This window comes from Medicago truncatula, chromosome 3 (assembly GCF_003473485.1).
Source record: "Medicago truncatula cultivar Jemalong A17 chromosome 3, MtrunA17r5.0-ANR, whole genome shotgun sequence".
Taxonomy (NCBI): domain Eukaryota; kingdom Viridiplantae; phylum Streptophyta; class Magnoliopsida; order Fabales; family Fabaceae; genus Medicago; species Medicago truncatula.
The window spans coordinates 40,241,984-40,268,701 of NC_053044.1; the positions used below are offsets into that span (position 1 = coordinate 40,241,984).

Genomic DNA, 26,718 nt, shown 5'->3' on the forward strand with positions numbered 1-26,718 from the left:
TTTGTCTTGTCTCTTGCCTTTAGTTTGTCATGTCCTTGAAACAATTTAAAATCATTGTACAATTGAATTTGTCTGTCAAATACTTGATTTTTTAACAACATATCAAACACACATACAAGATTATTTTGACCAATAAAGTATACAAAGGACTATTTTGAAATTTTGCTATATTAAGGGGCTAAAGTGCCTACTCGTTACAAATTCAAGGACGAAAATGACTACTCGTCCAATTAGATTGATAGCTTGACAAACATTAATAAAAGTTAATTCAATCTAGTTTCTTTTGCATGATTTCGATGTTTAAGTGTGACATTAAATTCTTCGTCGTCTTGTACAATGTAGTTAGATTACTCGTTTTGTAAATATTTTATAGTTTTAGTCACAATATTTGCATGTTGGTGATGTTTGTTCCTTTCTTTATATTTCGTTTCAACCTTAATAATAATAAGGTTAATTAAGTAAATGGTCCCTATAAATATTCAGAATTTTGTTCAGTCCTTACAAAAAATAATCACACTTTTTAGTCCCTATAAAATTTTCTATCAACATTTATCTATAAATTTTTCCATCAGCATTTTTAGTTCTTGTCAAAAAATTTCATCAACATTTTTGGTCCCTAAATTACTTAAGGAAAATGTCACAGGAACTAAAAAATGTGATTTTATTTTGTAGGGACTAAAAACAAAACTATGAATATTTATAGGGACTAAAAACTTAATTAACCCATAAACCCTAATAATAATAATAATAATAATAATAATAATAATAATAATAATAATAATAATAATAATAATAATAATAGTTTCTTCATAATATAATAATAATACTAAGAATAAGAATAGTTGGGCGTGAATTTTATTTGGATGTTTTTTTTTTTGTTGGTATAATTTGGAATAAGTGACCAAAATTAACAATTTAACATGTTTTGAGTATGCTTTTAAATAGCACATGCTACACAATTACCTGGTGTATGTGTAGAAATTTATCGTTGCACAAGTCATGGAGGGTATCAAAATTTGTGTAAGATTTAATATGTAGTTCCACAACATGGGTATTGTTTAAAGGTTATCAATACCATGTAATACAACAAAATTTGTGTAAGATCTAATATAATTTCCACAACATGGATATTGTTTGTATCCTTTATAATACAAATCCGATAGGTCTGACTTGTTCTTATGTCATTTTTAGTAAGAAAAGAAGGACTATATTTGAAAATCAAGCAAAATATAAACTACTAAAAAGAGAGATCAAGCAATGATGTGCAAGGGGTAGGTGTTCAATGTATAATTTCAGGGAAAGATATACAAATGGTTAAACCAGAGATAGTGAATAAATATTAAAGCAGCCACTGGTAAGTGGTAAGTGATGATGAGGAAGATTTCTGGGCAGCCAACAATTTAGACTATATGATAAAAATCGAATGATCCAGATTTCAACAACAATGTTTAAACAAAAATAAAAAAACCAACTGAAATTTGAGTCTTATCTGACATGCTAACTACATGCAGTAGCAATCTGCACCTGATCCGAATTCAAGGTTCTTATGTTGGGGGTGGTTGTTTGAATGTATATAGGTTTACTAGATTGCTCAGTATTCTTTGGTAAATTGAAAAACATATACTCAAACCAAACTAGCTCTCAAAACTCAGAAAAACTATGAAATGTAACAATTACAAGTGCATGCTCATGAAACCCAAGCTTGTGTCATTTTAAAGCAAAGAGATTTGTTCAACTCACACTGAAGTTTTTGTCTACGGTATCTAACAATGCATACTATGCAGTTAACCGTCAAAACAGACACCCACATTTCCTCAACCAAATGCAAAAATATTCTCCACTTTATAAAGAAAAGGTACAAAGTTTGAGGAGTAAAATGAAACTAATTTATTGATTTATTAACTAATATCTCAAGGCACTTGCTGCTGAGCTGCAGTGGCTTTCTTTCTCATTGTCCAAAATGCAGCGAAGTAACGATTCTGCAAAGAGGATCACAATTCTTTTAGCATGTATAATAATGAACAGAAACAACGTTTTCTAGGGGTATTGAAAAATTGAAATGTGTAAAAGTGTTGGTCTTTATGCAGTTGTGTAAAAGTGCTAAATCGAGATTGGCCAACACTTAATATCTAAATCAACATACTTGCAACTTTAATAATTCTTAGTTGTATGTGAATCAAACCAAATCGATTGTTCAAATGAAAGTTTTGCCTTAAGCCAATCAAGTTTGTACATCAAAAATCATTTAATAATACTTCACAGCATTATTTTGTTTCAAAGAATAATGCACTATTTAAAACATAATCAATATATGCTACTGAATTAGGAGTAAAAAATTATTTTCCAAAATAACCAAAAAAATTGTATAAATCAACAAACATAACATCACATTGATTCAACAATTGAGTTTTATTATAATTTCGTTCTATGTAAAGTCTTTGAAGGTGTATATATGTCAACTTTAATACCTAGTGTCAATGGATTCCAAATACTAGAGGAGGGAGGGAGAGAGGGAGAGAATTAGAATAATTTTTTGAATGGCAAATATATATAAAAACCAAACAAGTCCTAAGAACGGAACAAGAGAGAACAGGATCTGTCGACACTGCCCATCAAAATTGACATACTTATATCTTCAATTACCTTTTGAAAAATGCAAATTTAATCAACCCAATCGTTGAATCACATTATGTTGTCGTGTTGATCATTGATAATATATACAAAAATTTCAAATAATTTGGACACCCATGAGTATGTATTTTATTAATTTATTTATATTTAAATTAATGTATTATGTGTTAAAAAAAGTTATGCCTAAATCAAATAACTTTCAAATTTTATAAAATTTTGTAGACTTGATTCAAATAATAACTTTCAATTCATTTTCTTAAATTCATGTGTGTTGGCCAATTTAAAATTTCTTAATTTAAACAACCAACTATAAACTTGCGACACTTAACAAGATTAACTCCCTCCAAAAAAAAAAAACAAGAATAACCAGATTGTAGGCGAATAAAAATAATCAGAAACAGGGTGGAGGTTGAAGAACACTTGTGATCAATTAGAAGCTTACTTGCATCATTGATTTAGGATTGGTCGTGTAGGTTGTCTCAACAGTCCTTTCTTTCTGCATTCCATGACAAGATCATGTGAATATGATTAGTCACTGGCATAACTACAAGGGGATTATCCAAATCAAATGAGATTACCTCAAATTCAAATCCATAATGCAACGCAATCCTTTTAACATCTTCTAAGCTTAATTCAATGGACATTTCCTACAAATAAATTACAAATTAGATGATACAAAGACACAAATATGATGTGCTATTCTATGTGAAAAGAATCTTACATCTTGTCCGTACGTATCTGCAAAGTGATAAAGTAGAGGGCCCAAATTTATCCAAACCTGTGATGGTGTCAATTCATCCAGTACGAAGGACAATATCAGAATGAGAATGGCAACAAGAGCACAAACGGACGATGAAGGAAAAAAAGAGATACACAAGATCTATTTGAATTTCGATTAAAGAACTTACTCCTCCGTCTTTCAAAATATTTGAAATAACTTCAATGTACTCAACAATATTGTGAGCAGTATCAATAAAGAAACAAGTTACAACTGCATCCCATGAACCTGCATGGCCATTGTAAAGTCTTGTTAGAAAATTACAATGGGATAGGGTGTTATATTATAGATAATTTAGATACAGGTTTGTCTAGAATAGCAATTAATTGTCAAGTTCAATTTATGCAGAATAACTTTTCACTAGTATTTATCTCGATATAGGAAAAGTGTGATCGGTGTGCCGTGCGCCCTCTGTTGTATTTGAAAACTTCATGTCTAACGACAGACTAAACACAAAATTTATGCAGCAGTCGGTGCATGTTAAAATTGAAATTTTGAAGCAGCTATAGATAGCTTTATTTTATGTTTGTAGGATTACATTAGCAGTATGTAAGTTTAGTCTACACTTTACAAATATTTAAAGCAGTCCAGTTTAACTCAGACCGTACACTAAAAAGTGGCTACCATTACATCATATATTACAGCTATTCATCAAAAGTTGAAAATATATTTGGACTAATTGCCTCTCAGACTCTCTAAGCTCAAGCATTTATAGCATCTTGTTTTGTAATCATGGTAGAAGTGCAAGAGTATCTAATTAAAATCCTGTGATCCTCTTGTTTTGCTTAATTTGCATGATGGATCAACAAAGAACAAAGGTTGCACATAAGGAAAAGAACAACACTAATATTTTCGGTTTTCTCTTTATAGCCACTGATATAATATAACAATTAAGAACAAAATATAATTACAAATACTTTCCCCTACCTTTTTGGCCTGGATCACTGTAGACTTCAACGAAGTCACCTCCACACATGGAAAAGCCTTCAGTAATTCCTGCACTGCTCTCGCACATTGCAACACAGTATGATTAAAATATATATATATGTATATTATATCAAACAATCTATTGATAATTTAGTATATCTACAAGCTATCCACGTCTCCTTTTTCTATATTTGAACGTGGGAACACATTATTTGAACAGGTCTTGTTTTTTGACCTAACAATAAAGAAAGAAGGTAATAAAATCAAATATTGTGACCAATTTGCACGTGGCAACACATTATTTGAACAGGTCTTGTTTTTTAACTTAACAATAAAGAAAGAAGGTAATAAAATCAAATATTGTGACCAAGAGCAACTTTAGTGCATCATATAGCCCATTCATTTGGCTCACATTTCGAGTGCCTCACTGAAACACTTTTGAATTTAAACTAGGAGGCTAGCTGGACAGAAGCAAAATTAACATTTATTCAAGAAAATCAATTGGCAGAAATATAAATATTAAGAATGAAAAATATCATTTAGTGGGAAAATTTTTGAAACTTGTCACAATCATCTTCTCCCTGTCTTGATGAATTTCTTACATTAAAGATGGAAGATTAGGTTTGTATTGGCATTTATTTCTCCCCATAAAGATGGGAAAAAGTGACCGATCGTATTGGTTCTATGTGATGCTCGAAAGTTTCATGGAATATCCATAATAGATTCTTAAAGAGGGAAAACCATTTTTTATTAATCGTTCAGCAGCATTGTTTTGTTTTCTGAAAATTCTCCTATTAGTTTTATGCCAAAGGAGGGACTCAAATATGTTTCATTTCTTTTTATTCATTCTTCCCTTCTAATTAATTTTCTTTTAGGGTTAATTAAGTTTTTGGTCCCTATAAATATCTGCAGTTTTGTTTTTAGTCCCTATAAAAATAAATCACACTTTTTAGTCCCTACAAAATTTTCTGTTAGTGTTTTTAGTCCCTGTTAAATTAAAATTTGTTTAATTATGCTTAAACTTCTAAATTTTTGAAAGATTTTTTACATACATATTCATAACATCGTAAGACACTCTTTTGTAAAAAAAAATTAGTTTTTTAACATGTAATGAATTAAATATGAATTTTTCTAAAAGCCAAATTTTCAAGATTATATTAATGAAAATTTTGACCTAATAATAAAATTTTAAGTTACTTTTTTGCGGAGGAACTTTGTATAATATTCTAAGTAAGTATGTGAAAAATATGTTACAAATTTAAAAGTTTAAGCACAATTAAGCAAATTTTAATTTTACAAGGACTAAAAGTATGTGTTGGTCCATGTTAAATTGAAATTTGTTTAATTATACTTAAAATTTTATATTTTTAAATGATTTTTAACAGACATGTTAAGAACATTATAATAATCTCTTTTATAAAAAATTAGAATTTTTTAACATTGTAATGAATTAAATATAATTTTTTTAAAACGCCAAAAATTCAAGATAAAACTAATGAAAATTTGGACCTAAAAATAAAATTTTGAGCTAATTTATTGTGGCGGAACCTTTTATAATGTTTTAAACAAGTATGTAAAAAATCATTAAAAAATTTAAAATTTTAAGCATAATTAAACAAATTTTAATTTAACAGGGACTAAAAACACTAACGGAAAATTTTGTAGGGACTAAAAAGTGTGATTTATTTTTATAGGGACTAAAAACAAAACTGCAGATATTTATAGGGACCAAAAACTTAATTAACCCTTTCTTTTATTAAAAGAACCCAAGCATGTACCTGGCAGGATGAATATCTGGTATCGTAACAGGACGAAGTTGATCACTATCTGATAGTGAATTGCAATTGCTGTGAATCCAAGGATATATTGTCCACTCACCAACAGTTTGGCAACTTAAATTATCCAAAGAGCCAATTGATTGGAGAGAAAAACAAAAAAAGATAATCAAAAGAGCAATCTTTGCATTGTGACTTATCAATAGGTAATTTGTAACATTAAAAATATCGAGATGGAAGAGACAACACTTGTTCTTACTGGTTAAGAATAAAACTTGAGCATATCATCATGTAGTATGAAAATTCATTTCCCTGACAGATAAATCCTGCACCATAATAAAATGCATTTGTTAGACACAGGACAAAATCTCATCTGAAGGTAATTTATATGTAAGCCAGGTAATAGACACAAACCTAAACTTGAAATGTCCAAAGCCAGCCGACCAAGTCCAGCACCAGGAACTAAACAAGCAGGTGGACTGTTTGAGAAATTTTATGAGTTTAGCAAAACATAAATCGTGCAAACAATCTTCAGCCCAAATAAGAATTTTCCATTTATATTAAGAGCATTACAGTCTACCTCTCTTCACTACGATTAGGAAATAAGAGATTAAGCTCTTCAAGAATAGGCTTGTAGCACTGATCTCGCTCCTTTTGACCCTAATAAGATACAATTGTGGAAAGAAAAAGAGGGTAACAATTTAAGTTTTGAATCTTTGATATGATGATCATAGTTAGAATATTTCAAACAAAATAGCAATAAAAACAGTACCTCTACAGCCCAGTCCCTAACTATGTTCCTTATAATACATCGTACCTGAGACAAAAGCATTAATAAAACGTATTTAAGTAGCAGCAAAACAGCATGAGAACCATCACTTCACTAGAACTGTTATGCTATCAGAACAATGCAAAACACGTAGCATCAACCGGGCAAATTGGCAATAGTAGCACTGTATTTTTATCCATGTTTCACTTATGGGTTTAGTTGACTAGTTTTTATCCATTATTCCCTTATGGGTTTAGTTGACTAGCAGAAGAGTCTCAATCTTCACAAGACTCGGATTCTATTCCTGATTCTTGCAAAATAAGAGGTCAATTAGGCAGCAGTAGTTCTTAGTCTAGATAGGAAAGCAGATTTATGAATTACAGCAGGTCTGCATCCAGCTAATCTCCTACTCTCAAGCATTCAAATCCTACTGTTGAGTCTAGATTCTTCTCATATTCTGTCCTATTTCTTCAACTTTATCAACTACCCTGATTAGGATTTTTTTTTTTCAAGCAATATTGAGAATTTGCATAATCAAAATTCTACTTCATTCTCCGTTGAACTTAACACAAAATCCATCAAACCCCAACCCGTATCCCCTAAATTAACAAGTTCTGTCCAGTCAATACCTACTTTGTATTGTTGATTCATACAAGAAAACCTCTACCCATTAAAATCAATATCCTTCCAATATCAGCAGTGGAACAAAACACAACAAAAAAGAATGGATGCTGGAAACATAAATATACCTTATCCACATCAACTAAAGGAACATTCAACTGGAAAGATGGATCCAACCATTGTTGCTGTGATGAGGTAACTGTGGCCTGATATAATGAAGGAAACAAGGGGTAAAAAAGGCAGATGTAAGATTAACAACACGTTCATTAGTATCTACAAAAGTGATGCTCATTGGAAGACAAAGTCTGTTTGATTTTAGATTTTGGTGGAAGTTATAAATCATTGCTTTGAGAAAAAGTGCACGAGGACACAAAACGTTTCCATAAGCTTTGGCCAAAATCTTAACCAAATCAACAACTCAACTAAAAATTGCTTAGCAGTTTGAACTTGGTGCATATACTGACATTACTATCAAATCATTGTCATAGGTATATAATAGAAGTCAAACCAAAAAGCGAATTATATTTTTCCAGAAATGGACACACAAGAACAAATTGAGATGAAAGAAAGCGGATAAAAATTATAGGAACTTCTTCATCTCCTCCATAAAACAACCGGTCATAATAATCAACACGCAATAAAATTCTGCCAGCAACAAGGTCTAACCGCGCCACTCCTCAACATGAACTCTCATGATAAAACAACGGTGTGCTTCTTCAAAAAAAAAAAAAACAATGGTGTGAAATATGTATTCTTCACGTTGTACTTCAACTTTCCAAATACAACCGAGTTAATGAAAAGATAGATAGAGCTAAATATTAATTTCTCTAGGTAGACATGTCTAGGTTGCTGTTGACTTAGTTGTAATGCATAAACCATGATTATTTGCAAACAGATTTGAGAGAGGGGAAGAAAGACTGAATGAGAGAGGAGGAGGAGGAACGAAAAGATAGATTAGTCAAATGATTATTTGCAAACAGATTTGAGAGAGGAGGAAGAAAGACTGAATGAGAGAGGAGGAGGAGGAACGAATTAAAGACAAAAAAAGTGCTGCCACCACCAGTAAAATTATCCAATTCTCTGAAAGGTATCAAGAACCGTTTATTTTAAGAATCGCCATTTCGTTAACACCAATTTAGCAAAAGCAATGCACAACAAATGACCAGCTTCCATAGAAACTCTAAAAAAATGAAAAAATTACTGACACAGACAAGAAATTACATTTTCATTGGAATCAGCAATAGTTATTTCACCATATCCACTAGTCTCTTTAGCATGTATCGTGTTTGAAGGATGGCTACCAGTATCTGACTGATGGTGACTGTCAATGCTCATCTCCTGTTGTTATCTACAGGGTCAAATTTCTAAATGAAAAAAACAATGGTAGAGCCAACAAAACATCACAGTTCTCATGTACTGAACTAAACAAGACATGGAGTCATGAATGCAGAAGAAACCTCATTGGGATGCACCAGTACTGATGATCTGCATGAATCATTGTTGCTCTCCACACAACCATGTCGATTAGATACAGAACATGTTATTCTCAAAGGGGCTGATTCACATGAACAAGAATCAATCCCTTCACGAAATAAATGGTCGTTTTGGGCATATTCAGGATGTTGATCTTCACTTAAATCTATGTCCTGACTCATATCAAGTGGAGGTTCAAATGCCTACAAAAGTTATGCCTGTATCAAATATCAAATATTGCCATAACACAAAAAGGAGCAAGCCACTGAAAGAGTAGGTTCGCACCTGAAGCATGCTGAATATGAAATGAGAGTTCAACGATATACACCTGCATCATCGGACGGCACCAAAAAAACCATAAATTTCTGAGATTCAAAACTTCAAGTTAAATTTCCATTTTTTAATCAAACTTGGCCTCTCCATTATTAAGTAAAACATCAAATAAACTATTTTTTCATAAGAGGAAAACAGGTCTACCGACATGCACATATTTTTACAACTGCTTCTATCTACACTATAAATACCATGAAGAGAGAGTATGTTCATGTTTATGCTGAAAACCCAGTGTTTTGACTACAGCACAGACTCAATATGTACAAAATAAACGTAATAAATACAAAAATACAAATTTACTAATTATTATATTTGTATTTTTATAATACAACTAACCTAAACATTTTCAGAATGATACACATTTCTAATATTGATGTGTTTCTTATGAACTTAATATTTTTTGCAAAATCCCAAACATGCTTTGACAGAAGCTTTTCTACAAAAGCTAAAAACTTAAAACAGCTTATTAATGTGCACTTTCAAAAGTTTCAGTCATTAAAATTCTCCATATGTGGTTTTATGATAGGGAATAAAAGTTAACCAGGCAACCACAAGTTCAATTCATCCCCTGTTCTAAGTGCCATAAGCATCAACTTCAGAATATCTCAGCATTTTTTTACCTCAATATATAAGATTAAAAAAAAAGCAAGAAAATGTACCGGCGTAATCTTTGAAACTTTAGAGGATAGTGGGATAACAAAGCCTACATACACAAGAAAAAGGTTTAGCAAACAAGGCAACGTCAGAATTAAGGGAAACTGCTAGAAGCAATTATGCGAAAGCAACAAAAGAACTGTTAGAAACGATAGATTATTAGACATTAGGCAATGTGTAGTATATTAATGCTCTAATGTAGGAGCTAAATAAGAGTTGATATTCAATCATTCGTCTAATAAATCATGTGCATGGGAATGAATTTATTTTACGACGCTAACATATCAGTCACGCAATTTCAGCCATATTCTCCCTATTGACAAATTTACAAATGGTATACAACCAAGTTTCAACTCATCTATTTACTAAAGGGGGTCAATAACCAGTCATTCAAATGCAAACAAAATCAAGAAAACGTGGCAACCTAGGCAAGGTGAGATCCATAAGGCATTTTCCAATTTCCATGTCCTTCATATTTTGCATCCCTATATCCAACGGTAATGGTTATGAGTTCAAAAGGCTCAATTGATACATTCCAAATTGACCAAACAGTACATGTCTTGTTCAAGTTAGGATTAGGAAGCCCCAAAAAAAGTTGAAATAACAATGCAAGGAATATCATTATTCTATGAGTGAAAACCTATCTCTTACACAAGCATCAACGCAGTGACATCAAGCAGATTCAGAAGAGACAAATACCTTATGGGCGGGTGGAAGCTTCCTAAAAGATCTCTCATATCTTCTAACATCCTCATCCGCGGCATCAGGATAGCTACATCAGAAGACAGCGAAAAAAGGCTTAAGTTTTACTGTAATATTAGGAATCGATAATATAGAGAAGCATGAGAAAAACTGCATGAAAGCAAGAGAGGAAAAACTGATCTGAAAAGTGCAATCTGTATTAACTTTTTTTATAAGCAAATGTTAATTGTTACTAGTATATTGTTACAGGGGAGGAGGGAAATGTTAGCAGCAGGGATCGAACCCTGGCCCTCCTTCTTAAACTCCTTCAGCGACCCAACCCATTAATCACTAGGCTACAGCTTTGGTGACTGTGCATATGGATTAGCACAATGTGAATATGTATTTATAGCTTTACAAACAGATAATTATGGATTAGCAGCACTTAGCAGAACCCACTCTATTTCAACTAACTAACTGTAACTGACACATGACCAACTGACTATATGACACTAAGGCCAATTTCGACTTATTTGAGTTTATCTATTAATATAAGTTTTGTGAGACTGTTTGGGAGAACTTAATGTTCATAAGCTGTTTTCAGCTTATATTCATAATTGCTCCAATATAGCTTATGAAAACAGCTAATAGTTTATATGAAAACAATTTTACTTTATTTTATCTTTTGGTATAGAAATAGCTTTATACATAAACACTTATCATGATAAGCGCTTTTTGAAGGATCATAACAATTCGATATCTGTTTGAACTATTTACATACTCTGTGAGTATTCATCACTTTGATTGAATTCATAACATCAACATTAGCATACATTAAATTGATCTAAATGCATAAAATCAAAATAAAATTCAAAAAAAAATTGAAAAGAAAAGGTGCAAAAATAACATGACGAATCGTTGAATGTAAAAAAATTGAATTAGAGAGTGGAGAACGAAAGAGTGATTTTACTTAAGGTAAGCGCTAATGATACGTCTGAGAGATTGAATTTCAAGAGCTTCTTCAAGCTTCAAACGACGACGTTGTTCCTCTTCAGCGTCTTCCATAACCGTTTAAGCTTCTTCTTCTTCTTCTTCTTCTTCCACAGTGTTCCAGTACTCGAGAAGAGCAGCGTAAATAAATCTTTGAATTGAAGTCGAATTAAATTATTGGATCGGGCCGGGTACCGATTATTGGAGTGGGTGGATATATCTTAAGGCCCAACACAAGGATAATAATATAAAATATTGGAAGCTTTTCTTTTTCCACCCCTAATTATCTTAAAACTGCCGTATTTTACTTCTGGATTAAATAAATGCACTTTGATCGCTGTCTTTTGAGTGAGGATTCTGTTTTACCTTTCTTTAATTTTTTATTTCAATATTATAATTCAAAGATTCTTTGATTTTAGACTTTCGTTCAAAATGACAGAGATAAAAATATCTTTAATCCTAAAATTTGATGCCATGAGGTTTAAAAGAGAAAATATTTAGATTACAAGGTTGAAATCAGAAGTTTTTTGAAGAAAAAAAAATAGCAAACCTAAATTTGCTCAAATGAAAAGGATAAAACTGCATTTAAGACGGTTTCCTTACTTCATAGTTATACTTCCGAGAAGAGGCTCTTTAGAACCACTTGTTTATGTGTAATTTAGATTATAAAATACATCCAAAAGTATTCTTTCAAATTAGCAATTTAATAAAAAAAAATACATCTAGAAGTATACTTTTTTTTTTTTTTTTCAAGAAAATTAGAAGTTGTTTACTATTCCTTTAATAGTGTGTCAAAACTTGATTCAACAACAATCTATGCGCCTTATGTTTACTATACCTAAAAAGAATTTTTTACTCCACTCTTTAGAGAGTACACACTTTGGATGTTTCATGGTGACAGAGAATCCAATACTCGAGTTCCATACTCAACTTTGTACTTTCTAGTTTTTGTAGCTACGTTTCTTCTCTCTCTGATGTACTTAGTAGAAGCTTTAGGAGCTTCAACCTTTCTTCTTTTGAAGTATTTTCAGTTTCAAATACTCTACTCGTTTAAAATCCTCCGTTTAACTTTCTTTGTCTAAGGTGACTTCTATTTTAAGAAACATCAAGAATGTTCTCTTTTCAATACCCTTTTTTGACATTAACTCTTTTATTAAGTGAAATTACCGTGGTTCCCACTATTTTATGTATCATCAATTTTCAAAGTATAGAGCTCACAATATTTTTATCTTATAAGAAAGTGAATGTTAAAAATAATTGCAGAAATTAATCCATCAAATTTTGTAAAATTCAATTGGACAGAAACCATAAGAGTTTAATCGCCGTTACTCGCACAAACCCTGGTTCTTAACATGAGACTTTGGTTTGAGGAGTTAATATATACATTTCTGAAAGAAAAAAAAATTTAATATATACACATTTTATTTTATTTTTGACAAAACACGTTTTATTGTTATTTTTTTCATGTGCATCTTTTTTTATCTCTAGCAACAAATTGCCAAATATTTCATCCACGTTGCATGTCCATGCTCTTACCTCTTAACTCTTATCAATTTTTCTATCTTTTTTAAAGTCATATTGAATATTTTGCTCAAAATAATCATGTTGCTCTGGTAAGTAGACTGAAAGAATCGTTCTTCACCCATAAAAATAAAATATGCCTTAATTGTCACCGGTCATTGCTATACTATTAAGACACAATAATAAATAATAAAATACAAACTAATTACTAGGCTTCAATTGATCCCACAAATTTAAGATCATAACTTGATTCTAATTCTAATTAATTCACAAATTCTATTCAACTAGTAAAAATATTAAATTTATTAAGTCGAACGCGGTGATTGAGATCGAACTCTAACTTCTTTTCACTTATGATTTTTTTTTTTTTAAGGAAATTCACTTATGTTATTTCGTCTATCTAAACAAAACTTGATTTTAATTTGTACTATTATTATCATCATCATCATCAAGAGTTAGACGTGACTTTGAATCCTTTTCATTCTCTTCTAAAGGAAATTTTGAAGGGATCGCTTTATGGAAAAGCCATGTGAGGCATGCATTAATAATGCTCGAGGTTACATGAAAGGGATGTTGTTGTAGTTGATCTTTTGCTATCACCATTCTTTCCTTCCATTTCTTTTGACTCGCCAAGACGCCAACCATATCACTCTAGCCTGCAAATAATTTCAATCAATAATAAAAACTAGTAAACTACACATCAAGGGGTATATTTAATTGAGATTTTAAAGGATTTTAAAAGACTTTTTTGTTTTAAAAAAGTCTTTAGGTATTCAATCAAGACTTTTAAGGAATCTAAAACATTCTTGTGGCATTCAATTAGAATTTTAAGGATTTTTTAATGAGTCCAATAAAATCCAGTGGTATTCAATTGAGATTTTGCAAAACTTTAAACTTGTCTATTGGTATTCAAAATTGTAAGGATTTTAATGAATTGTTGTGAGTAATGGATTTTATGAGACTTTTTAGTGTAAAATGTACCTACTAACAATCACACACCTGCCTTGAGACTTTTTTGTCTCTCACACATAGCCTTGAGATTTTTTTTAGTTGCTTCTCGTTATTTTCTTTTTTACGGAAGTTGCTTCTCGAGTCTCGACGTTATTGTTCACGTTCCAGTAAAAAAACAAAATTTGTTCCTGCACACGTTACATAGTTATTACATTTCACTTTAAAGTATTACAGAAGTCTGAAGTTTTGTTCAACTCATTTTTTTCTACTAATTTATTATCATTATTTTTTTTAAATGACCATTATTTTTTTAAGGTATTTTTATTATTATTATTATTATTTTGTCAAATAGTTCAGTGGCTAGATTCACACATATTATGTGTGGAGAAGTTGGGGAATCCGAGGTTCGAACCCCCAACCCCTACAAAAATTATCCCTATTAGCTACCAAGTGAACAATACTTATGGGACAAGGCATTTTTATTATTATTATTAGTCAATTTGATATTATAGATTTATAACATTTTTTAATCTACGGGTCATTTTGAATTTTTCTTAAAAATTGATACAATAATTTCAAATCTTAAAATCTCATGAAGTCCGTTGAAATCTTAAAAATTTGTATTATAAATCCATTAAAATCATGTATTCAAAATCCTGATTGTAAAAAGTCATTTGAAAATAGTCTTTTAAAATCCAACAAAGTCAATATAATCTCACAACTTTTAAAATCTTCAAAATTTTGTTTTCCAAAATAGTCTTTTAAATATTTCTCAATCCAATACACCCCCTAAGCTTTTATTACGAAAAAGAGAAGTATTATCACTAAGAGATAAATTATCAGAAGGGTGATAATAAAATAAAATAAAAAATTATATAAGGGTGCTTAGATCATCTATAATGGGAGGTCTTTTCCCTATTTAACACCAATTTAAATAGGCACCTCATTGTGACATCAATGAATATGGTGCTTATAAGGATGAATGCTTATATAGGCACCCTCTCTCTTAGTCTCTCCTATTATTCATGGGTTCCACATGTTCAATTAATTATATTTTATTTCTCTATATTCAATTATTATATTATTTTGATATTAAAAAATAAATTATATAATTGTTGTAAATAATAGTTGAATTTGCTTGTAGCATATAGCGGTTGGAAATTTTACACAATTAACTGTTGACAATTCTTCTATTTCATTACTCCTTAAAAATAATTGTGTATTTAAGCCCCGTTTGAATAAACAGCTTATATTGATGCTTATAGCATTAGAGCTTATAGCACTAGAGCTTACTCAATAAGCTATTTACGTTTGAATATGTACACTAAAAAGTACTTACGTAAATTGAAGTGTTTGGATGTGTCATTGCATAAGCAATTATAAAATGTTAAAAAAATCAAAGAACAAAACCACAATTTTTTTTAAGGAATCAAACCACGATTTTAAAGTTGTAAAAAGAACGATATTAAAATGAAATAATAATTTTAATATACATAAAAAAGAGTTAAATAAGCTTTTGGTCTTTAAAATATAGTCAAATTCATTTTTAGTCCTCATAAAAAAAAGTGAAATAGTCACTGTTAAATTAAAATTTGTTTAAATATGTTTAAAATCTGAAACTTTTGAATGATTTTTTACATATTTGTTTAGAACATTATAATCAGTTCCTCCATAAAAAGTGAGCCCAAAATTTGATTTTTAAGTCTAAAATTTTGCTACTTTTATTTTGAAATTTTAACGTAAAAGATTATAATTTTGGGTAAAAGAGTTGCTTATAATATTCTTAACATGTTTGTAAAAAAAACTTTTAAAAATTTACAAGTTTAAGCATAACTACACAAATTTTAATTTTATAGGAATTAAAACTATGTGCTAGATTTTTTTATAATGACCAAAACATGTCACTTTTTCTTATGAGGACTAAAAACGAAATTAGATATATTTATAGAGACCAAAAATTTATTTTACCCTAAAAAAATCATTAATATTCTTATATAATAGATATATTTATAGAGACCAAAAACTCATTTTACCCTATAAAAAATCATTAATATTCTCATATAACAAAGTTAACATATGAGGTTTAAATAAATAATCTAAACATCGATATTCTCAAGTATAATAATTAAAAATTGAGGTTTTACATTTTATGAAAACCAAGACACGCGATGAGGACATGTATGTTGCTTTGAAACTAGATATTAGTAAAGCTTATGACCGAATGGATTGGGATTATTTGCGTGCTGTTTTGGATAAAATGGGCTTTCATAGTCGGTGGATTCATTGGATGAGTATGTACGTTGAGTCTGTTGATTACTCTGTGCTTGTTAATGGTGAACAGGTTGGTCCCATTATTCCGGGGTGTGGGCTTCGACAAGGGGACTGATGTAGGTGAAGTAAATGTTACGAAGAATATCCTCTCTATCTATGAAACAACGTCTGGTCAGGCTATCAGTTTTCCTAAATCAGAGATTTACTGCAGTCGTAATGTTCTGGATCCTCTCAAGCAAACAATTACTAATATTCTTGGTGTTCAGGTAGTTTTAGGCACAGACAAATATTTAGGCCTTCCATCCATGATAGGCAGGGATCCCAATGCAACTTTCGCTTATATTAAAGACCGTGTGTGGAATAAAATTAATTCATGGAGTGGTAAGTGTCTTTCTAAAGCAGGGTGTGAAGTAATGATAAAATCTGTCTTGCAGACTATTCTGTCTTATGTCATGAGTATTCTTCATTTTCCTTCTACCCAGGTTGATTCGATTGAGAAGATGATGAATTTCTTTTGGTGGGGTCACGGAAGAACGACACAAAGAGACATTCATTGGATGAATTGGGAGAAGCTTTCCGCACCAAAGAAATATGGAGGTATGAGTTTCAAAGACCTGACTGCTTTCAATTTGGCTATGTTGGGTAAACAGGGTTGGAAGTTTATAACAGAACCAAATTTCCTTATTGCGTGTATCTTCAAAGCACGCTACTTCCCCACTGGCTCTTACCTCACAACTTTGATGGGTCACAACCCCAATTATGTTGGCGAAGTATCATACACGCCAGGTTTGTTGTACGTGGCGGTGCTCGGTGGAGCATAGGGTCAGGTGCGTCTTAATGAACCATGGCTACTTAACGGGGAGTGCATATCTAGTAATATTCAAGGACCTTACTTTGTTCACAATTTTACCATTAATAGTTTGATGAATTCGTATGATAAAAGTTGGAATGAATAGGTAGTAAGACAAGTTTTTAGCGCGGATATTGCAGATAAAATTCTTCGTACGCCTCTTATTCCTCAGGTTGATGAGGATAAGATTATTTGGAAAGCAGAACGACGTGGTAGATACTCAGTTCGCAGCGCTTACAAGTTGTGTGTATCTGAGTTAGTTGACTCTTCACATCTTTGGCGACCGGGGTACTGGTCGGAAATCTGGAATTTGAAGGTACCGCCAAAAGTTACGAATTTAGTCTGGCGCATGTGCCGGGGCCGTTAATCACATTATTTTTCCTTTCTTTATAATTTATAATTGAATTACTACGATATTTTGAAATTATATTATTATGAATTAGTATATAAATTATTGTAAAAAATTAATGACACAGAGTTATTATAATTAATTACTATTTTAAAGTGTTGGATTGGAGAGATTGAATGTTTATTAAATATTAATTATAAGGGAGCTTCTACGGTACACCTCATAAATTGATGTGTACCGATACTCTGCTTCATAAATTTATAAATTAATGATCATTTTTTGAAATAAGTTGTTATTTATCATTATTTATATTTTAGAAAATACCATCTCATGAGGAAAAAAACATCATTTCATTGTTTATATAAATTATATTAAATTTTTAACATTTTATCATAAAAAATAATCAATATTCTTCATTATGAGCAATAAAAATTCAAAAAAAGTAAATTTTATTTCATCGACGCTTTTGGTAAATAAGATTTAATTATTATAATTGTCAATGATAGAAAATAATTATTTTTTCTTCAAAAAACAATCAATTTAATTATTAATTTAATGTTTGGTGTACCGATACACTCAAAATGTTGAGTGTACCATAGAATTTGCCTAATTATAAAACAAATGAGATGTACAGTCGGGATCCATTTAAACACCCAAATAAGGTGTTACAGTGTGATGGTCTTATACATTGTCAAGTGAGTAACACATTGTCCATTTCTTTAAAATAAAAAAACACATTGTCCTTATGTTTTCTTTTTCCTTCTCATACACGTAATTATCGCATGCAAAAAACGAGGAAAATATTATTAATTAATGTCAAATAGTCAAACATTCATCCACAATTAAGGATGGTAAAATCGTCGAAGATGGAATCTACGGATATGCATAATTGCATATTACCTTTGTTCCGGATTTACTAAGTTTATTAATGGGAATAACATTCATTAAAAAAAAAAACACCATATCTAATCAAATTAGATTATTATAAGATGAAGAAGAAGAAAAAAATATGCAGAATATCCCCAAAATCACTTTTTTTAATGGTAAATGTTACTCCTTCCACCCCATTTTAACTGAGCCTTGACTCATTTTACATTTATTAAAAAAAATTGTATAAGTGAAAGAGAGAGAAAAATGAGTTTGAGCGCACTTATCAACTATTGGTGTATTCTTCTTTATCATAAATGTAAAGTATACACCAATATTTTTTTACATTTATGATAAAGAAGAATACACCAATAGTTGATAAGAGCGCTCAAATATTATTACTAGAAGTGGGACAATAATTGGAAAGTAGTAAAAAAAGTAATTAATATTGTATTGAAAAGTGAAATGAGTCAATTTTTCTCAGACAATATTTTTTTTTTGCAAATGGCTAAGTTAATATGGGACGGAAGAGTAATATTTTTTGAGTAAATAGTCAATTTCCCCCCTGAATTTTCACAACGTTAGTCAATTTACCCCCTCCGTCAAATTTTTCTGTTAGTGAACATGACGTTTTGCAAATACCCCCCCTGAAGTTTTGCACTTAAAAATTTATATTATTTTTTTTCTTAAAAACAAACAATTAATAGTTAAATATTAAAACTAACTATTAATTTTGGAATTTGGGAAAACTACATGCATATATACATCAAAATATGCTCCAAAATAGGAAAAAATATGTATTTTTTAAAGTGACAATAATGGGATGATTTGTGGATTAATATTGGGGGTTGTGTAGTTTAAATGGTCGAGCAAATTGTTGAAGGAGTTGGAGGAGTTAAAAGACTAGGATGGTGAAGGAGAAAATATAAATTTAAATCTGATTATTAATTTGTTTATAAACCTCTAAAAATAATAATTTGTCTATTAGAAATAATCATTATTGTCACTTTAAAAATACACATTTTTCCCTATTTTGATGTATATATGTATGTAGTTTTTCCAAACTCCAAAATTAATAGTTAGCTTTAATATTTAACTATTAATTGTTTGTTTTTAAGAAAAAAATAATATAAATTTTTAAGTTTGGGGGGCATTTTGCACATAAGTGCAAAATTTCAGGGGGGTATTTACAAAACGTCATGTTCACTAACAGAAAAATTTGACGGAGGGGGTAAATTGAATAACGTTGTGAAATTTCATGGAGGTAATTGAAGTTTTGTTAATTTCAGGGGGGTAATTGATGAAACTTACAATTTCAGGGGGGAAATTGACTATTTACTCAATATTTTTTCTCATCAAAACTTAAATTTTGGATCTTGAACTCCTCAACTTCTTTAAACTCTTTGCTCAAATCAGTTGAGCTATATAACCCCATGATGAAATAAACTCCAAAATCACTTACAATGATTTATGAGATGATGAACAATTTTGCGTCATTGTGATGCCAATTTAATCTGGAACTCTAGTGGATTGTGTACATTTTGCGTGGTGTTAAGCTACCTTTATAGACGAGAATTCATGCGGATTTTGACGCAAGGCCAATGATTCCAATGAGAGATTCTCAGTGTGATTCACAAACCACCATGTGATCTTGATGACCATATCATCTTGACATTTGATTTATCGCGAGATTTTTGTTAATGAAATTGTCTTTATCGTCAAAAAAATAAAAAAAGGAATGAAATACCCCTGTTCAGAGAAGTTAAAATGAATAGAATTTTTTGTTAACAAAAGAAAAAAAATTTGTTTTTCTTTTTCTGTGCATTTTTTTTTATTTTTTTGCAATAAATTGTCAAATATTTCACCCACGTTGCATGTCTATGCTCTTATAAACTCGTGCCAAAAAAATTTCCACTATTTTGTTTTCTACTTTTTTGAAGTTATCTTGAATGCGACAGATCCACATTTTGCTCAAAATAATCATTGCTCTAGTAGTAGACTGAAAGAGTAGTTCTTCATTCATAAAAATAAAAATAAATACATGCCTTAATTGTCACTAGTTATGGCTACGCTGATTAGTAGGCTTCAATTGATCCCACAAATTAAGAGAATAAGTGATTCTAATTAATTCATATCCCAACTAATTTGTACTACTATTATTATCATTATCATGAGTTACAATAGAGACGTGGTGACTTTGAATCCTTTTCTTTCTCTTCTCAAGGAAATTATGAAGTGATCGCTTGATGGAAAAGCCATGTGAGGCATGCATTTGTAATGCACTAGGTTGCATTGAAAGGGATAGTGTTGGAATTGATTCTTTGTTGCTACCATTCTTTCCTTCCATAATTTCTTGACTTGCCAACCATATTATAGCTCTAGCCTGCAACCAAAGTTTAACCAATGATAAAAATTTATATATTAAGATTTATATTATGAAAAAGAAAATTATAATGGTAATAATGCTTTTTTTGTTGAGAAAAATAGGTTATACATTGATGATTGATCATTACACAGTGTGGTCAAGGGAGTTTATTTGTGCATGTTTTATTGTCAAAAAATATTTGTCCATGTTTTTTTTGCCATACACGTAATTATCGCATGCAAAAAGTTAGGAAAATAATTATTAAATGTCAATTATAAACTGCCAAATTTTCTTCCACAAAATAAGGTTGAAGAAATCGTCAAAAATGAAGTTTTTAGATACGCATATTACCTGAAGTTCCTTTTCGTCAAATTTGTGGTTTCCATTGTGAGGATTTGCAACAAGTTTCTTGTTTACGTTCAACTTCTCATTCCTACAAAAAAAAAAAAATTCGAAGAAATAAACAAAAACTATAAATGAATCAAATTCTATTAAGATAATGAAGAAGATGAAAAAAAAAAACTTTGAAATCACTTACATTGATTTGTGAGATGATGAATCCAAATAACAATTTCGTTTCATCGTGATGCCAATTTTGAACTCTAGCTTTGCAATGTAGCCTCTTACACAAAGAAGAAAGAATGTGGATATGAGAGTATGAGAAATGCTACATATTGGAGAAGAAAGGATATATAGAGAGAAGAAGACACATCACACATGCACTATATATATATTTCAAAGTTGATTAATGCATGAGACATATATTTCAAGGGTGATATATATAGGTGTCGGGGTATAGAAATTGAATGACTATACACGTGGGAAATGAGTTACACATGTCAAAAACTTTTGTATAGCATTGTAGCTCTCATTAGTAACACGTACATTTTGTATTGAAAATCAATTAACACCACACAGTAACTCGATGTGTATTTTCACGTGCCTTCTATTTCTTTGCAGCTACATTTGCTTGCCCTTTAGAAGTGGAAATTACCCTAAATGGAAATTTTGCTTTCTTTGTGTAACCACACTCAATGCATTATGTCTTTTTGGTGTTTCCATTTCTTTCACGTGATGAAATTCAGATCATGAAATTTAAAATCACACCCTTTTATTTCACTCTCTTTTGTATATTTCACCGGAAGTGTTTTATGAGCTTATGTACGATTGGGACCAAAAGAATCCAAGAGTTATACACAGCGTTTAAATTTTCAACTACTTATGACAATTATATGTCGATTCGTATATTTTATAGACTTTGTTTCTTAAATCCATTATTTTCATATTCGTACTATTAGCTTCTTTTTTGTTCTTCTTTTGCCCTTTACTTTTAAGGCTGCTGAGATACTTCGGGAGATATTTTAGACCTGCCAGATAAGTCGTTCCTTTCAAAATTTTATTTGATTGATATGAAATGTCATTATTTTAATCTAAAATAATTTTACATATTCTGTCCAAAAAATAATAATTTAACATGAACAATCAGTAGATAGTAAAAAAAAAAAAACACAGTAAATTGTGTTTTACTATTTAAACATTTATGTTGGTGTAAATTTACATATTATAAAATTCATGAGCAAAACATTTTTTTATGATATAAATTTTCATTTAATGGGGGCAATCTATTATTTTAAGAGGAGACAATCATTAAAATATCAAAGACTAAACAAATATGAAACATTAGTGCGGGCAGTTGCCCCAATATATTAAATGTGGATCCGTGACCGACTCTAAGATAATTATGGAACCTTCGTTGGAGGAGAGGTATCGTTGTTTGGGAGCATGAATTGGTAAGCAATACAATGACGTTCTAAATTATTTTCGACTCTCGCATGTTGATGATCTTTGGTCTTGAAGCATGACACTAATAGGGTTTACTCGGTTAGTTCGACTTGCCTGGTGCTATCAGCAATATTCGAGATGGAGGGAGTCCATTCAGATGAGAAATTCCAGCTCTTGGCTAAGGTTTGAAAAAGTTGAGTACCTTCTAAATCATTGTCTTAATAAATAAATTTCAAAATGTTTGATAAATAAAACAAGTTTACTCAAAATATTCGCACTGAAATTAAAGTTCCACCGACGTATGAGGCTTGCATGTCACATGACCACCTTATGTTACGAGTTATGAAATAATGTCATTTCAAGCATTTTTGTTTAATGGAAATGGATGAGATTAATTTCATGGTGATTTGTTTCAAGTGTTTTTTTTTTTTTTTTTGGGGTTTGGACTTTGGATGAAATAGAATATAGCAGTATTATGATTATGAATCATGATCACAAACAACATTGTGACCTTAGTGTATAATCTTATACACATCCAAAACTTATAGCTAAACTTAATCATGCCAAAACTGTTTAGGCCACTTTTAACAATAAATATATAGTACTCGAATTATATAACATGGGGGTGATGTGTCTCCTATTCTTCCTCAATTTTATAAATTTACGAAACGTAGTCACCACATGGGTTTTATTTGATTATGCTCTTGCTGAAATAGAAAAAAGTATCCACGTTCCACGTGCTAGACACCGTTCATGTGGCCATGAGAAAATAAGTGTGTAGTAGTGTACTAGACTACTAGTGTTGCTTTCACAAGTTGAATCTCTCCTTGCAAGTGGAAACCCAAGTTTTTCAGTTTTTCTGCGAACACGTGCACAAATGCTTTGAGGTTTTTTCTTAGTAGCAAGAGGCAAAGCACCTACCACATATGCCTTGAGTACTACAATATCCCCAAATAAAGGATCCCTTTGAATAAATTTAATGGAATCAAAAAAGTTGGTTGTGCTATTAAATATTTGAAGAGATAATTGTTGCAAGTAATTGTTTTGCAATTAATTGAACAAGTAATGTTTTTACATATTACACATAAAAAGATGTAACTCTTTTTTTTTTTTTTTTTTTTTTTTTTTTTTTTTTTTTAGTTTTGATTCAAAATTTGATGCTTGGGTTTTAGTAAAATCGTGGCATGTGGTTTGAAGATTGTAGTACGATTTTGGTTCTCAAGTTTGGAGCGACTGGAAATATCATGCCACAAAAGCATGGGATCCTAGCACGGTTTGATGATAACGTTTAGATTGTACTGTGTACAAACGTGAAATCATGGCACATCGGATGCAAATTGTGGCACAATTTGATTGGATCTAAAATGTTATTTAAGCATTCGACGACCCATTTGTTGAAAGAACTTGAGAATCTCATGGAAATCAAAGGAGATAACTTTTAGGGAACTTAGAAACTAAAGGTTGAAGGTCTTTAGATGAGGTTCAAAGCTTCAAGATGTAAACCTCTTTTGAAGAACCAAAAGAGGGGACTCTTTGAAAAAGGTCGGTTGATTTTGGGGAGAGATTCACGGGGTCGGGAGACACAAGAGTGGAGAGTCATTGGTTAGCAACTTGGGTGAATCTTAAGGAAACCAAAAGTGTAGATCCTTAGGCTTTGTTTGGGAGTTTGGAGGGGAGGGTTTTGGAAAAAAGGAAGGAGCAAGTGGAAGAAATAGAAGACATTGGGAGGAGAGGACTATGAAGGTTAATTTTTTACTCATAATAAAAAATCCCCCTCATTTGGGGGAACTCAAAAATTGTATTGGGGGAGGCTTTTGGGGGTTATGGAGGGTTTATATGATTTTTTTTCAATTCAATCTATGTTGTTATAATATTCTTAAAATTAAAAGTATATTAATCATAAATATTAGTTTATCATTCTCTAAATAACTGTTCTTTCAAAAAATGTGAATTTTTTTGTCCATTTTTCTATATATTTTCAACTCCCCAAAGCCCTCCCCTCCCTTTTCCTCCAAACTCCCAAACAAAGCCTTAGGAAATCAAAGGCTAAGGGTTGATTACTTTTGAGGGTTAGATTCAAGAGTTGGGAAACACCTTGGATGAGAGAAATAACTGAGTCTCTTGTTCATGTGAAGGGATTGAGAAATTGGTAGAAATTAGTTTTATTTTTGAAGAGCTTGTTGAACATAATTTCTTATAACCATTTTTTGTTCTCTATACTATTTCTCTTTATCTTGCGTTGTTCTTTGGTTCAATTGTGATTTTGTTTTACACTTGATTGCTAGATTGAATCTAGTCTAGACATGTTGCTGTTGATTGTGGTTATTTTAGTTATTGATTGTCATTGATATTGACCCCACACTTATAAGCTTATCTACGTGATTTTAAGAGTTCGAATGTACAACACTTTGTTTGGGGATAAGATTGTGTCGTTCATTTGGAAAGCCCAGAAGAAAGTTGTTTTCTCCGAGAGGACAACCTATGTTGAACAACTGATAGATCATATTATCTTCCTAGAATTGAAGTTTTCATTTTTGTAAAGAATATTTTCTTATTTTAAAATATTTAAAGAGTATTCTGGTGACACTCGTTAAATATCAATTTATGAACTCATTTTGTGATGTAAATGTTAAAGTTGGTTGAAATGAAGCATAAGGAGGTCAATATTATATATATTGGCTCAAGTTCTTTGTAACAATAAACACCAATCTAAAATACTTTAAGATTGGATGTGACTTTGTTCTTTTCTCTTATACTGAGGGACGGATCCATAAATCCATCGTATTAGGGACTAAAAAAATAATATGATATGTCAATATTGTATTCTAATTGTGTGCATTCACAACTATGTGACTTTATGCAATCACATACATCCCAGTCGTTCAATTAAGAGCGTACAATTTAGGTTTTAAACTAAGTATTTCATATTTCAACTGAATTGTGTGCATTCACAACCATGTAATTTTAAAATATAAACCATTTAATATTTATTCAAACGGCCGAAGTATGTGTAACTGTTTAGAGTCGCAAAACTCACTTGGGTTGGTCTGATGATATTGACTTGAAATATGAGAGTGTGCTCCTCCTTGAAGTTTTAGATTCGATTCTCCCCGATACTAATTTATGTGGACTAATTTAGCTTTAAAAAAACTGTTTAGAGTTGCACTAAACCCAATCCGAATTCGCAAATATTGAGATAATATTTGGATAACATTTATATATTATAATATTAGCTTATTGAGATAAAATTAGGATAATGCTTGGAAAGTGTTTTTTTGGTTGTCTTTAGATTATGAAAGTGATTTTTCTCAGGTTTTATAGTTTTCTTTTCTGCATTACATTCTTGTAATGTGATTTTGTTACTACATTTTTCTATCTTGTTCTTTCCAACCGTAAATGTATCCTTTGGCACCTCATGATACCATGTTATAGCAAGTTTAATAGAACATATTTCTCATGTTATAAATGAGCAATGTGATGAATGCATTAGGATGAAAGCAGCATAGTTCACAACTATATTAGTACTTACCAAGAAAGAAACTATATTAGTATTTACCACGTTTCAATTGTTATTGTTACACACATGAATTTTACATGACATAGTGACAAATTTATGAGAGACTTAATAATGGTAAACAAGACTTGTCTGGCTGAGAGGAGCATCAAGTTACCAAGTCTCTACCTGGGTTGTTGTTTTTAGTTATGCTGTTTTTTTCACTGCTTGGTGTCAAAATGTACCGACAAAGTGCTTCAACATTTACTCTTACCGATTCACAATATATCGGCCGATTTAATGACCGAAATATTTCAAATTTATAGTGATTGATTGCTAACTCACGGATCTAAATGGATAACTAAATGAGTTTTTGACTGATTTAAAAATTGATTTGTGAAAAGTTGTTAAACCACTAGTCGTTAATGTTAGCGATCAATTTCACATTTCTACCACTGAATGATCGTTAAATCGGCCACCGAAAAGAAACAATCTTATCATCCATGGTTACAACAAACATCCTAACTCAATAAAGATTTATCCTAAAACCAATTGTTGTGTTTACTGCTGCAAAAATCAACACGATCATTGTTGCATTTGATGTTGCCTTGTTATCACACTATGTGGACCTGCTCAT

The 26,718-nt window shown here is 30.9% G+C and overlaps 2 protein-coding genes across 3 annotated transcripts; both read right to left on the reverse strand.

Annotated features, from left to right (window-relative positions):
* Window positions 1-1,624: 1,624 nt before the first annotated feature.
* Window positions 1,625-11,765, reverse strand: LOC25489621 (carnosine N-methyltransferase). Of its 2 annotated transcripts, XM_013605677.3 has the most exons (18): window positions 11,613-11,765; window positions 10,661-10,733; window positions 9,967-10,010; window positions 9,260-9,302; window positions 8,959-9,177; window positions 8,723-8,839; window positions 7,630-7,707; window positions 6,884-6,928; window positions 6,692-6,771; window positions 6,526-6,590; window positions 6,371-6,437; window positions 6,115-6,228; window positions 4,337-4,410; window positions 3,540-3,637; window positions 3,353-3,409; window positions 3,210-3,278; window positions 3,074-3,127; window positions 1,625-1,979 (listed from the first exon to the last, which is right to left on the reverse strand). In XM_013605677.3, the coding sequence occupies exons 1-18, from the start codon at window positions 11,705-11,707 to the stop codon at window positions 1,911-1,913; spliced, it is 1,461 nt and encodes a 486-aa protein (XP_013461131.1). In that variant the 5' UTR covers window positions 11,708-11,765; the 3' UTR covers window positions 1,625-1,910. The 2 variants fall into 2 exon arrangements, with proteins under 2 accessions (XP_013461131.1, XP_013461132.1); XM_013605678.3 differs by lacking the exon at window positions 8,723-8,839.
* An 8,671-nt stretch (window positions 11,766-20,436) lies between these two features.
* Window positions 20,437-21,540, reverse strand: LOC25489623 (uncharacterized). The gene is made up of 3 exons (XM_024778081.2): window positions 21,345-21,540; window positions 21,158-21,239; window positions 20,437-20,824 (listed from the first exon to the last, which is right to left on the reverse strand). The coding sequence occupies exons 1-3, from the start codon at window positions 21,386-21,388 to the stop codon at window positions 20,582-20,584; spliced, it is 369 nt and encodes a 122-aa protein (XP_024633849.1). The 5' UTR covers window positions 21,389-21,540; the 3' UTR covers window positions 20,437-20,581.
* Between the last annotated feature and the right edge of the window lie 5,178 nt (window positions 21,541-26,718).